A 15,656-nucleotide genomic window follows, 5' to 3' on the forward strand; every position below is an offset into this window, starting at 1 on the left:
GACTATTCAAGAAACATTTATAGTCTTTGACCTGCCTTTACGCGGCTTTTTCCCGTCGTGGTTATCCCTGTAATTTCGACTTCAAGATCTCAAACGTTTCGCTAGCGGGTTTGCCTAACTTTTGATAGAACTTGAAATTTGTCCATTGCTCAAACTGCTTACATTTAATTACCCTTCACAACAGAGCCCGTAGTTCTGTTTATACTGTATGCACGCAACTGCCTCTTGTTGGGTCTAGCGAAGAACTGTCACGGCTCATCCTGCGGTGCAAACTCTCCGATGAAGTGTACCACAACGACAATGGGCTGCCAGTCCACGAATATAATACTCTACGACTTAGAACTTACTGTCCTAAGATTTCTATATATACATATATAAGCTCTGTCCCTCTTCCCCCTCTCATTCTCCCTCACCATTTCTCTCATTGATCGTGTTTCTACATGAGATTATAAATGTTATTTTAATATTGCTCCCATTTCTCTGGTAATTGAAAAATCGAACCATATTGTCGGGCCATGAAATATTCACTTTTATTGTACTGATTTTATTTAATTCTCTCCTAATGACTTAATAGATTTTACTTTATTCTGCCCTGATGACGTATTACTTGAAGATAGTGGTCCGATTATATACAAAATGAAACATATCATTGACTCATTTCTCTTCCAGATATTTGATGACTTCATCTTCGCCTTCTTTGCCCTGGAAATGTCAGTGAAAATGATTGCAATGGGTGTGTACGGCAAAGGAACCTACCTCGCAGACCCTTGGAACCGCCTCGACTTCTTCATCGTCAAAGCAGGGTAAGTGTTTATACATTTGCAATAAATAAACTGGTATAAGAAACAGCGGTTGTAGAGGTAGGAAATACAATAATGAACGTCTGAATTATTTTTGTTATTGTGCAATTTATACCTTACAGAGGTCAATGTGTCCGTGATGTTCACGCAGCTAAAGACCAGTACCTTGAAAATATTAAGCTACATAAGGCTATACATAACATTACAAGCATCTTTGATGATGATTATTATTATTAATATTATTATTCAGGGACCTGACTTCAAAGTCGTCGTGTGATACAGAACAGACAATCGCTTTTGGTGATCCGCTAGGGTCTAGGCCACATTAAAATATGTAGAAAGAAGAAGGCTAGCCAGAATAATCAAGAACACGTATTATAAGCATTTGAAAGCTGGTTATTAGAAAGGAACTCTGCACAGGTATGGAATTTTTGACCACCATACGATTGGTAAATCAGGGCCAAAATTGTCTTTGCTATGACATCAACGTCCCAGTAACTTACGTATCCTACAATTCTTTACTTCTTATTATTACTAAATGGCTTTTCCTCTTTATACGGTTCAACATACTATATGGATTTCGCCGAGTTTTAGAGCCGGATAATCTTTCTGCCACCAACTTAACATGGAGGGATTTATTTGCTATTGCGTCTTTCTGTGGTGGCGAATGTATATGAAGCCAAGTATGTTAAGACGGACGTAAATATACAGTCCCCGAACCAGAATAATTAACCACAAGCACTTAAAAACAGGGCTCGGTCGGGAATCAAACCCGGAGACCTCTAAACTGACCATCAGTATGCTGACCATTTATCCAAGGAGCGGATTAACTCATCCTACACTACACGAGTGAATACAGTGAAACATAGTGGTCAATAACTTTAAAATAAAATTATTCATCATCATCATCAGTTAAACGTCCCTACGTAGGAGACTTATAGATTCCTTAAGACTTTTTTAAATTACACATATGTCCAAGAAGAGAGAAATTATCTCTCAGGTTATTACGTTCAAGTATAATAGTAATTTAATTTTCGTGTGTCTATTTCTAGCCGAGTGCAGCCCTTGTAAGGCAGACCGTCCGATTAGGGTAGGTGGCATTTGCCATGTGTAGGTAACTCCGTGTTATTGTGGTGGAGGATAGTGTTATGTGTAGTGTGTGAGTTGCAGGGATGTTGGGGACAGCACAAACACCCAGACCCCGGGCTATTGGAATTAACCAATGCAGGTTAAAATCCCCGACCCGGCTGGGAATCGAACCTGGGACCATCTGAGCCGAAGGCCAGTACGCTGTCTATTCATCCAACGAGTCGGACAAATATAATGGTTTGAGAACGACCTATCCTAGTGTAGGTGAGACGAGAAACCTATCAGTATAATCTACTCTGCATACAAAATATTAGCTTCCAATGGAACACTTTGTGGAGAGAAGAGTGATGGAAAATTTACCTTCGTGTAGTGTGAAAAGGGTCTCTTTCTGAAGAGGAATATCTATTTCAGACATTTTAGTACTTCCTTATCGTATTAGTTGACTGGCACTATAAGCAGCGAATGAAGAATAATTCACTACCCTCATCACAAACTGTCACAACATCCAAAACAAAGCGATTTCTTTCGGTACAGGAAGACTGAGCAGGTGGCTGCGCGGTTTGGGCCACGTAGCTGTGAGCTTGTAATCGAGAGATAGTGGGTTCAAACCCCAGTGTCTGCAGCTTTCAATATGTTTTTCCGTGGTTTCTCCTTTTCACACCAGGCAAAGGCTGGGGTTGTACTTTAATAAGGCCAAGGCCGCTTCCTTCCAACTCCCAGCCTGTTCCTATCCCAACGTGTCGCTGCGACATAAGGCCAGTTATTAAATAAAATTGCACCCTTTTTTACTATCACTCACTCCAATTGTGGTGTTCTGCCAATTGTACACATTTATTAGACACCTAACTTTCGGGTCAGCACTTGATTAGATACTTAATTTAGACAACCACGTAGTACGTATTTTACGTCAAAGCTTACGGCCGTAACCCCATCAGAGCACTGTTCAATTCCTTTGCACAACACGAGGGGAAATTTTCCATCGTTCTCCTGTAGACAAGGTTTTCCATTAGCATTAGCATGCGAATTAGACTGTGTGGAACCCAGAACAACAATATTGCGCCTTCCTCACCTCCAAGTTGGATACGTTCCTCATCATTATCATTAACGAAGTAAGTACTCTACTGTTCTATATAGTCTACTTCTTGTTACAAATATTCTATTACACAGCATAGAACTGCCATTTATTACTGCGTCTTCACACACATGGAAGAGTAGCTCGCGCCTGCTTTCCTGTGAGTCAACGGCAGCGCTTCACGTTTCATGCGGAGAGTATGTAAAGCTTGTCAGTGTGAGTATAGCTTAAGAAAGCGACGCGTATGACCGTCCTTCGATCAGATTCAAAGAAATTCGAGGAGGTCCTGGACCTTGCGGTGGACGATTATCTTTCTTCACTCTCGCCTCACCTCCTTACCACTGTATAAGCGAGCACAATTTGCTGTCAAAGAAGCGAGTGTGATTTCTTAAGCACTTCCTCAAGCGATACTATTGTTCAAAAATACATTATCTTCTTCTTCAGCAGTGGCGACCACTAGCTTTTTAGATGTGTAGTTAGATTAGTAGGTAGGGTAAGCAATGATAATGTCTTCCTTCGTTTGTTGATGACGTTTACGGAGAATATTTCATAAATTATTTAAACCAATCACACCTTCATTTTTCCAAGTACTTTTACAACCGACACAGATAGTTCTTATGACAACGATGGGATAAGAAAGGCCTATGCGTGTGAAAGAAGTGGACGTGACCTTAACTAAGATACGATTCTTCCATTAGTCGTTCGATTACATAGTTACAAGGTTCACTTACTCGATTTTCACATTTTGATGTACTCGCATTACAAGATATTTTACGACGCACTGATTCAGTACACACTGCGGGTCTAAAAGAAACGCGCTGTCGGGCGAACGACCACTACCTCTCTGCCCGATGTCTTGAGCATAGTTCTCTTCTAAACACCGCCTTCCTCCCGCTGTGCTGATATCGCCTACAGCCATATGGATTAAAGGACAGTTCAAGATGTCCTCACACCCAATACCAACCTGCTCTGAATAAGAACTCTTTCCCATAGTGCCTTTTAATACCGTTGTTAATTGTGATTTGCCATTTAGGTTTCAATTACTGCAACTGTTAATAACAGTTTATACAGATAAATTGTGGAGTATAGGGTGATCCTTGCATCCTGTATGGAATAATCGCCACTGTAACTGCGGGATCGTGGGTGCGAACTGTGGTGGATTTGGCCCTGTTTTACGGCCGGATGCTCGTCCTGATACCAAACATATGTGAAGGGATATACTCGCTATTGCATGTTTCTGTAGTGGTCAGTATAGTGGCGTGTTTTACAAACAAAAAGAGGAATGTGTTGAGACAAAATCAGACACCCTTTACCCGAGTCTGAGAAATTGACCGGAAGTTACAAAAATCACGAACCTGGCTGTGAATCGAACCCGGGACTCTCTGAGCCGAAGGACTGAACACTGACAATTCACTCAAGGATTCGGAAAGAAAACGATAGAATTTCATCTTTGGTTTATTGCATACATACACAGCTCTGCCATATTTAGGAGATAAAAGCAGGAATTATTATTGAAAACGAAATCTATGCAAACGTTCCGGAAGATTCAAAGATACCATCACAAAAATAAATTCAAAAGGTATAATCGCCCCTGGTGCTACAGTGACCGCCACTCAACCTGAACTACAAGTCAGTTTGCTTGAGTTGTGTTGCATGTAAGCTCTGGGAGAATTTGCTTTCCGGTTATATTGGACACGTTTTTTAAATTACCAACTGTTTAGATAGAAGGCAGCTCACTTTAGGAAAGGTTATTCCACTGAGGCTCAACATTCAGGTTTCCAGCAATATATAAGAGATGTTTTCGATTCATGAGGTCAAATGGACTGTATCTGTAACAACTATCCAAGTGTAAGACAACTGACAGAAAATGAGAGCATTTTGACTAGAAAGAAAACGGTGAATGAATGGGTGGCTATATTTGCAGGAAATATAACTCAGAGAATTAGAGTAGGTTATGTATTATCTTGTATTGGTTAAAAAAGGGCTCCTCAAGGTATTATGACAATGGCAATGCAAGCTTTCAAGAAAACGGAACGCTTGTTATACAGAGAAATGAGGATGAAGTTAAGAACTCGATTGGCTAAAGTGTTCTTCTGTACGGCTGTGAAACCTGGCCGTTGAAAAAGAGAGAAAGAGACAGAATTGAAGCATTCGGCTTGTGGGTTTGGAGGAAAATGGAGAAAATGAAATGGTTATATAAAGCGAAGAGCAGTCCAGCTCTGGAAATGATCAAGGGTAAAGAATACTCCTAAACCTTATTGAAAGGAGGTAAGCGAACTGGATGGGAAAGGACTTCTAATAACAGTTTTTGAAGGTACAGTGGGAGGGGAAAAAGAAACTAGGGAGGTGAAGAATAACAATGCTGAACGAAGTGAGAAGGGGAAGATACCAGACTACCAAACATTTGGTCTGCGACAAGAACGGATGGAGAAGTTATGAACAGATGGAGGAATTTACACTGGACAGGGTGGCATAAAAAACGATGTCAACGCAAAGTGTGTGGACTGATGACCCAAGTGAGAAGAACATTTTCTTAAACTATTTTGCTCTTGGACACATGCCAACTAAAGTTATCTCGTAATAATTTATCATTGTATTCAATGGTCCATTTCAACTGGATACTTACCCTACTTGACATTAATAGCCTCCTAGCCGTCATAGGGCTTGAGGTGATAGCGGATAGAACTTTGAGCCACGTCAAGGAGCTGCGGCCTAATCCCACAGTGGTAATTGTTCTCCTTATTGCAGGGCGGCCGCGCAAACAGACCGTAATGAAGCGCGGGCGTCATGTTTAATGGAGTTAAATCAATTGGAAAGTGGCACCTCGAGCATGAAATGAAGTATCTTAACAGCTGCTTCTCACAAGACTCGCGGTACATATTTCACTGTCAGCAGTAGGAGAACGTTGCCATATCATACTCAAAATCAGGCAAATAACCTTTCATGAGATATAGACCAAAACATAAAATTCCGATACAATATCAGGTCAGCTTTGATTTGCAATTTTATATTTCTGAGCAAGGATCACGTTGAATAAATAAAACTTGCAGGAGAGAAGTAATCTATTTAAAATTATCATCAGTAAAGAAAGCGAATAGTGCTAGCTAGTTGCTTTACGTCGCACCGACACAGATAGGTCTTATGGCGACTATGGGACAGGGAAGGGCTAGGAGTTGGAAGGAAGCGGCCGTGGCCTTAATTAAGGTACAGCCCCAGCATTTCCTGGCGTGCAAATGGGGAAACCACAGAAAACCATTTTCAGGGCTGCCGACAGTGGAGTTCGAACCTACTATCTCCCGAATACTGGATACTGGCCGCACTTAAGCTATCGAGCTCGGTAAGCTAATAGTGAGTGACAAGCTTTTGGATAATCATTTTTCATACTGCGATAATGAAAATATTTTACGGTAGTCGTGCAGCTCTGTTCTTTTGATTTTTATTAATGGATAAAGGAATATTTACTTGTTCCCTAAGACTCCCAACTGCTATTTATCAGTATAAATTTAGAGAGGATTTGGAGAGGTTGATTACCTACTTGTACTGTACTTCGTCTTACCATCACTACCACCACCAGATGCAAGAGGCCAGGAAAGGAACTGCAGTTTTTATCATAAAAACTGGGCTCATCGAGTTGATAATCTCATTGCTAGATGTCACGTAATGGAGAGGTTGTTTTGATGGAGTTGACATCAGTAAAACTGGCAGGAGAACAGATTTACAGTGTTTTTGTTCATGGAAGTTTGTGAATAATTATGGTGGATTTCACCGTTCCAGATCGTATATCAGCCTCTTCTAAGTAGTTAGAATGTGCTTGTTACTCTTCAGCTGTTTTCTATAGATCCACTGTAATAAGAGAGAAATGAAGGATTTCTATGTGCAGACAGAGTAAGAGGTAGAGATGGATGCAGAGTTGGACTTCAACCTACTTCAACTGATCAACCGAGCTGGAGGACCTGTGATCACGGGTCTACTGTTGATCTTCGCTGCTGTATTCGGGAGACCAAGAGGGACTGATTTCTACCGTCGACTGTCCTGAGAATGGTTTCTCGCAGTTGTTCATTCTTCTGACTAAGGCGAATCCCGGGACAGTTCCTTATTTTGATAACGGTCTGAAACTGCCTCACCTTCACCTACATGACCTTCACTGATCCAAATCTCCTCGTCATCTTCTAAAAGGCCCATCCTATCCCTTCAGGGCACGGAATTTAAATTTGCTTAGTAGTTTTTGCCGCCAATATTTTGAAACTGATGTCTCAGCCAGTTACAACGTTAGGAAAAGTTGCCACTGTAGCCTCAAGGGGTTCAATAATAATTCTAAGAAATCATTGTTACAGTTAGATTACCATCTGAATTTTTCAAGTATACAGTTTCTATTTCTCTTCAGAAAAGTAATGTAAAAGTATACTTTGTCGCAAGATAGCCTCTGCATGAAAGGAAATATTTCATAAAATAATAATTACAGATTTCTGCAATTTCCAGTGAGATGATATCAGTAAAAGAACAAAACTTTTAAGACTCTTGCTAAGAGAAAAGCCTTCCATGCTTTATTGACTATTCGTATTATAAACAGAAAAATGGAAGTCCTAGAAAATGTCCATTTCTGAGTCTCGCTATATGATGAAGAAGTTAACACAATAAAAAAAGCCAATAATACTTTCATACCTCCAAATAAAAATAGTAATAATAATAATAATAACAATAATAATAATGATAATACGTCCCACTAACTACCTTTTTACGGTTTTCGGAGACGCCGAGGTGTCGGAATTTTGTCAGTCAGTTGCCCATAAATCTACCAACACGAAACTGAGTATTTGAGCACCTTCAAATAACTCTGGACTGAGCCATAATTGAGCCTGCCATGTTGGGGTCCGAAAGCCAGCCCCTCAACGGTTGAGCCATTCAGCCGGCTTCCAAAGGATAGGACATAGTCACCAATAAAGTTGGAATATATGTTGGCTTACCACTTAGTGGTCAAAAATAAAATGATAAAAAATGTAAGCAAAATTTAAAAGGAAATGAAGCCATCGACGACAAACTAGAAATAAATTAAGAAACCAGATCCATGACTGACTGATTAGTGTCTTGGTTTTCGTTCCTCGAGGCCACCGTTTCGATTTTCATCCAGGAGAAGAGATGTTATATTAAGAACGGTAAATTCCCTTCACTCGAGAAATGGGTGTTTGAGCTGTCCCCTGCAACTGGCACAACATTATACTCCCCCGCAATAACACGTAGTTTCACATTCAGGTATGTAAGTGTAAAACCGAAAATAGTGCTGAATTAATGAAGCACTTCCAGCCACGTAAACTGGGAAGCAAATCACCATACGTAAACATTTCTTTTTCATCCAGTGGTAATTTCTTTCCTTAAGCAATTCCCCGAAGTTAATAGTTTCCTGCGAGTCCAAATTAACTTTAACATCAAGCTTTGAGGCCGGCCCCGTGGTGTAGGGGTAGCGTGCCTGCCTCTCACCCGGAGGCCACGGGTTCGATTCCCGGCCAGGTCAGGGATTTTTACCTGGACCTGAGGGCTGGTTCGAGGTCCACTCAGCCTACGTGATTAGAATTGAGGAGCTATCTGACGGTGAGATAGCGGCCCCGGACTAGAAAGCCAAGAATAACGGCCGAGAGGATTCGTCGTGCTGACCACACGACACCTCGTAATCTGCAGGCCTTCGGGCTGAGCAGCGGTCGCTTGGTAGGCCAAGGCCCTTCAAGGGCTGTAGTGCCATGGGGTTTGGTTTGGTTTTTTGTCAAGCTTTGAGACATTGTTGCGGGTAATATTCGAAATATTACTTTAGTAATTTGCACAGTTAAATGGAAGTTGAAATATAGCGATATATGAATGTTAAATAAATCCATACGAAGTAAATAATGCATATGCGATGCGAAAAATGAAAAGGGATCGTATGTCAAACCTTTTTGAAATTAACATTTTGTGATATTCTTAAAAAAAAAACACAAATCCTATCAGTTTGGTATCATATTTTATTTTCTTCCGGTCCGCTTCTGTGGTGTAGTAGTAAGTGTGATTAGCTGCCACCCTCCGGAGACCCGGGTTTGTTTCTCGGCTCTGCCACAAAATTTTAAAAGTAGTACGAGCACTGGAATGGGGTTCGCTCAGCCTTGGGAGGTTCACTGAGTAGATGGGTTTTGATTCCCACCTCAGCCATCCTCGAAGTGGTTTTCCGTGGTTTCCTACTACTTCTCAAGGCAAATGTCGGAATGGTACCTTACTTAAGGCCACGGCCGCTTCCTTTCCTCTTCCAAGGCACTGCCCTTGAAGCGTTAGAGGTGGGATCCTCGCTGAGTCCGGGGTAGAAACCAAACATGGATAGTAAACTGGCAAAATAAAAATAATAAAAATATCCGAGGAATCGTCCTTTTTCATTTATCGCGTCACAATTTAGGACCCGATAAAAAATAAACATTTTCTCCTTCAAGCCCGATTCACACTCTAATAAACTGTAAAATTCTAAAAGTATTTTCTTCAAGCCTGATGAACCCACTAAACAAAATATTCTAGGAAGTAAAAGTGGTTCATTCCTTAAAACCCTCTTAATAGTGTGATTCGTACCAGTTGCACCAGTAAAATAAATTAATATTACGTAATTTGTGGTGCCTAACTGAATCAAGAATAAAAAGAACAGACTGGTGCCTTCTGGAACTACGAAAAATACAACATTCAGAGCTAATCATATATTTCCCTAGCCCTCAAAATGAAGCAACGAGAACATCCTACATCCTGATATCTAGGTGCTGTACCAAGGTCATTTCCCGCGAGCATGGACAATATCACAACATTTGAGATTTTCCGTGTTACATGACTGACAAGAACTTGGCACGCGAAGTATCGGACGTCACAGGTGTGGGCGGGGGGGAGGGGGGGGGGAAGGTGTTGCCTTGCGTGCCGGCACTCTCCGTTGAGGTGATAGCGGAGTGCTTCATCTTGCACCGGATAGGATAATTGATAGGAAAGCAGATGCCGTGCCATAAATAGTTATGGTAATTCCGTGACTAGTGAAGTGCTATAAAGGGAACTACCGTCCCTTCTAAAATATATCTCTCTCTGTGATAAGGCCACAAATAGTAATTGATGATTCCTCCTTGCTTCAGTAAGACAAGTACATTATTCTTAGAAGAGGTATCGATAATTTATTAAGCCCCTTATCAACACCTACGGTCAGCCTGGGTTTCTGACTTTGTTATATCGTCATTCAGTTATACAATCGAGCGAGTTGGCCGTGTGGTTAGGGACGCGCAACTGTGAACTTCTATTCGAGAGAGAGAATTGGCCGCCCTGATTATAGGTATCCGTGTTGGCCCCATTTCACATCAGGCAAATGCTTGGGTTGTTCCTTAGTTAAGGCCAAGGTCGCTTCCTACCCACTCGTAGCCCTTTCCTGTCACATTGTCGCCATAAGACCTATCTGTTTCGGTTGTAAAAAATCAGTTACACAATCCTCCTTTTTAGACGGTCCCGCGGTGTAAGGGATAGCGTTCCTGCCCCTCACCCCTAAATCCCGGGTTCGGTTCCGAGCCAGGTGAGGGAGTTTTACCTCGATCTGAGGACTGGTTCGAGGTCCACTCAGCCTACGTGATTACAATTGAGGAGCTATCTGACGGTGAGATAGCGGTCCCGGTCTAGAAATCCAAGAATAGCGGCCGAGGGATTCTTCGTGCTGACCACACGACACCTCGTCATGTGCAGGCCTTCGGGCTGAGAAGCGGTCGCTTGGTAGGCCAAGGCCCTTCGGGGTTGTTGCACCATGAGGAAAGGGAAATCTCCCTCTCTGTGTCCTCGGTTCGAAGGTACTGAATGATAGTTTTCCTACAGCCAGTTGCGTATTTTTTTGATAATTCCTCTTCGTGTCATCTACAAAATAAATCCTGTCTTCTACTGGGGATTTGGCCATCATTACGGCCTAGTACTAGTGTAATACACGGACTGGAGTGCGTTGACCCGCGGCTTTAATAATAATGTTATTTCCTTTAGGCGACCCACTAACTACTTTTACAGTTTTCGGAGACGCCGAGGTGGCGAAGTTTAGCCCAGCAAGAGTTCCTTTACGTGCCAGTAAACCTACCAACACGAGACTGACGTCCTGATCTCCTTAGGGTCAGAAGGCCATCGCCTCAACTGTCTGAGCCACTCAGCCCAGCCATTCAGTCATAATCGAGCGAGTTTGCCGTGTGGTTAGGCTCGCACAACTGTGATTTTGCATTTGGGAGATAGCGGGTTCGAATCCCACTGTCGGCAGCCCTGAAGACGGTTGTCCATGGTTTCCCATTTTCACATCAGGCAAATGCTGGGGCTGTAATTCAATTAAGGCCACGGCCAATCCCTTCCCACTCCTATCCCTTTCCTGTCCCATCGTCCCCATAAGACCTATCTGTGTCGGTGCGACGTAAAGCAGCTCGTAAAAAAATTTGAACCAAAGGAAATAAACTCATACTCCTTTCTGGGCCTATGTAGTTTGGTTAAGAACGTAATAATAATGGATTCGCCGGACTGAGTAGTTCGGGCGTTAGAGAGCTGTCCTACTGAGCCCAACTTGGCAGGTTCGATCCTGACTCAGACCGCTGGTATTTGAATGTGCTGAAATACGTCAGCCTCGTGTCGGTAGATTTACTGATGCATAACAGAACTACTGCGAGACTAAATTCCGGAACCTTGACGTCTTCGGAAATCGTAAGAGTAGTTAGTGGGACGTAAAAACCAATAACATTTTGTAATTAACGATTTGAATTAATTACAAACAGAGTAGTACAATAGGTCTATAGGCCGGAGTACATACGGAACAGGTCTGATGGGTCTTTATTACAATTCAAAAAATAAGCCTCCAGAAGTTCCCAACTTAGTAGGTAACCATGGGAAATACCAAGTCGTGAACATAGCAACGACGTTAGAGTATTGATTGAACGCTATATCGGTCGAAGTTTTCTCTGATAGTAACCAGCATTGTAGTGGGGGGAGTTCCGACAATTTATATATTTCACTCTATTTGTAACCTGCCCAAGGGAAAAGATACAACTGAATTTGTCAGTAAACTGAAAAGACATTGCGCATTATTATTATTATTATTATTATTATTATTATTATTATTATTATTATTATTATTATTATTATTATTAAGTGCAGTAGAACTAGCTTTGGCAGGTGTGGTGGGTCACTGCAGAAATCTTGGAAAAGATCGAAGGGAAACTGGAAAGGAAATTGATAAGTATGGGAATGGACGAAAGGAACCACTATATAAGAAAATTAAGACCAAAGTTGGAAGATTATATAAAGAAGTCATGAGTCAGTGGTTCGATGAACAATGCAAAAAAGTGGAAGAACTGATAAAAAGCAGTAGGACAGACAAACCCTATTGAGGAATTAGAAACCTCATGCCTTCAAGAACAACCTAATTGCACCATAGAATGAAAATGAACAGATGGTGGGTTTGTGAGAACAGCAATAGTAATGGAAGCAGTGTACTGAAGAACTGTATAAAGATGGTGAAAGCATACCTGATAACTGCCGCTGGAAGAATATCAGTGTACTGTTCTCGGAGAAGAATTTGACGGCACTTCAACAGATTAATAATCCTTATGCTGAAGAAACAGTCAGCTTCTTATCACACCCTTGTTTCGTTCGATAAGGATCACAAGTTTTCAAATATTAATTTTATAATTTTTAAAGGAAGTTGAACTTATGCCTACCTCACATGTCCTCACACAACGTCATTTACTTATTGCGTAAAGCATTGCACCAAAATTTAGCGTACGTCGTCGTGTTATTTCAGAATGTCTAATCCCGAAGGTAGCTTCTCAGGACAGTGAGTGTAGATCTCATTCATGAACACCATTTCAGTATTGTGGAGCATCGAATAATTCCCAGACAATACAGTGGATGCCACCACCTTACTTCTAGGAGGTCCCTGAAGTAGGTTACGCTATATATATGAACGTTACGTGATTACGCAATCAGTAAACCGTCCGCAGTGAATCCCATAGTTATGTAGACACCGAGCGAATTGGTTGTATGTTAGGGGTCTTATGGGAGTTTGCATTCGTGAGATGGTGGCGTCATATCCCACCATCGGCAGGCGTGAAGATTGTTTTACGTGGTTTCCCATTTTCACACAAGTGTGTATGTGCACCTTCCCAGCCTAGCTATTTCTGATCCTTTCCTCGCCGGAAACATGTGATGTGTTAGCGTGACGTTAAACCATTACAAAAACAACCGTGTAGACATTTTATTAATATCCCATATTATATTCTAAGAGGGATCCTTCGTGGCTCAGACGGCAGCGCGTCGGCCTCTCACCGCTGGATACCTTGGTTCAAATCCCGGTCACTCTATGTGAGGTTTGTGCTGGACAAATCGGAGCCGGGGCAGGTTTTTCTCCGAGTACTCCGGTTTTCGGTGTTATTTTTAATTCCAGCAACACTCTCCAATATCATTTCATCTGTCAGTTATTAATTATCGTCCCAAAGAAGTGTGAGAGGCTTCGACAGCCAGCACAATTCCCGTCCTCGCCGCTTGATGATGGCTTCATTCATTCCATTCTTGGTCCGGTTCAAACTGGAAACAGGCTGTGGATTTTCATTTCGTTTAATAAAAGGTTTTTTTTAAAAAAACAAAAAAGGTAATCTTTGCAGAAAAGGAAATGTATTTGCAGGTCCTACCGAAAGTTTAAGGCCACCTGCATATTTCATGAACATGATTTCTACACTTAAACTTTTGGTCTCAGGCATACGATTTTTACTGATAATTAGAATGTATTTAGAGAAACATTTTCTTAAATGTTCATTAAAATATCACCCTTAGTTTTTATGTTACCCATTTTTTGTTTGTAATGGTTGGAAAGAAAATCGGTATTTTCTTATACTTGAGATCTGGACAGTACAATATGGGGATAATATTAATAATTTTAGTTCCAGAGATACACAGATACCCGTAGAACATTTATAATTATAATAGAGCAGCAGAATACGTCTTCGTTAAAAGAATTCCCCCGTTTTACAGCTCGCAATAGAACCACAGTAAGAAGTCACAAAACAAACATTCCATGGAGGAACAGGAGACCCCTCAAGCTATGGAGATCGTTTGTGTGTTACGTTGTAACGGGATATTCACACAATAACGTAAAACACAAACTATCTCGGTAACTTGAGGGGTATCCTGTGCACCCAAGGTCAAGGAATGTTTGTTTAATGACCTCCTTCTGTGGTTCTATTACGAGGTATAAAAATGGGGAATTATTTAAATGGAATCATATTATTTTCATGTAGTACAATTATAAATATTATACAAGTATCATTGTTTCTTCATAACTAGGATGGTGTATTGTTTGTATGTAAAAGCATGTGTATCAAGTCGAACAGAAACACCAGTCTCCGAACCAGAGAAATTAACTGGCTTACGCAATTAAAATACCTGGCCCGGTCGGAACCGTACCCAGCTCCCTCTGCACCTGAGGCTATGTAGCTGAGCATGGGCGTCCCGTTAAGGATCACACAAGCACGTGAACACCCTAATAATCTGTAAACATTGCAATTGACACGATATTGTTTGACGAGAATAAGATTTTGTACTTTGAGAACGTGTTTACGAAGTTGTAAGTGCCATTTCGTTTCCATTTGAATCGCGCTCCACTTCAGATGATCACATCCCGCTTTGAACTATAAAGTTGGGCGTATTGCATAGCTTGAAGGGGTAATGCTGCGAATATGAGCACAATTACCCGTGTGATCATTAGACATCAGATTTGTATGCAAATGAATATTTTGTTTGCTGTTATGTACACCTGCAAAACCAACAAGGAAGTGCGTTTGAAGGTGAAACCGGAAAATTTTTTAAGTTTAGTAGCGTATATTTCCGTACATGTGAGATGAGTCCATGCATTTCAAAGTTTATACCAGGCTCCATGGCTAAATGGTTAGCGTGCTGATCTTTGGTCACAAGGGTCACGGGTTCTATTCCCGGCAGGGTCGGTAATTTTAGCCATCATTGATTAATTTCGCTGGCACGGGTCTAGGTGTATGTGTAGTCTACATCACGACGCGCGGGTCGCCCAAGGGTGTCAAATCAAGAGACCTGCACCTGGCGAACCTAACATGTCCTCGGACACTCCCGGCACTAAAATCCATAAGCCATTTCATTTCATTTCATTTCAAAGTTTAAAATTATTGTGCGTGTTTTCGTCTTTTATTGTGCATATTTTGACTATCATACAAGCAATCTTCAACAAAATATAAAGTAATCAATGCTGTGAACACTTTAGGCAGTGAAACGGTTCAAAGTGAACTGGCAGTTATCAAGACACACTTCCAAATCATATCAGAATCAATCAGGAAGCTAGAAACGTGTGGATTGCATCTTGGTGATTCGCTGGACATTACGGAGAACGTGAAGCGGATCCTAGGAAACCTCGGATTCCGTCTGCAAACAAAACATGGTGATGTCCTTAAACGAAGTCTGGGCTACGACAAATATTTGGCTAACAATGTTAATGTGGATGTACCAATGTACTGCAAAACAAATCATGGAGGTAGGGTGTGCAGTGTAAGATGAAATTGGAAGGTATATTTACATGTGTTTCTTCACGTTTGTGTTTTTACACGGTTTTCTTACAACCTTACTAATTATCATTTATCAAATAACACACTGTGCCTTATCCGCAGAAATGTGTATATTGTTTTAAC

General features: G+C 41.3%; 1 protein-coding gene across 1 annotated transcript in view; it reads left to right on the forward strand.

Moving 5' to 3' along the window:
* The window catches only part of Ca-alpha1T (Ca[2+]-channel protein alpha[[1]] subunit T), a 614,336-nt gene that overhangs the window by 42,141 nt on the left and 556,539 nt on the right, over positions 1-15,656 (forward strand). The window contains exon 2 of the mRNA XM_068228299.1: positions 670-803. Coding sequence (XP_068084400.1) covers positions 670-803 — 134 coding nt within the window. The remainder of the gene's footprint in view (positions 1-669; positions 804-15,656) is intronic.

This window comes from Anabrus simplex, chromosome 6, assembly GCF_040414725.1.
Source record: "Anabrus simplex isolate iqAnaSimp1 chromosome 6, ASM4041472v1, whole genome shotgun sequence".
In the NCBI taxonomy this organism is placed as follows: Eukaryota; Metazoa; Arthropoda; class Insecta; order Orthoptera; family Tettigoniidae; genus Anabrus; species Anabrus simplex.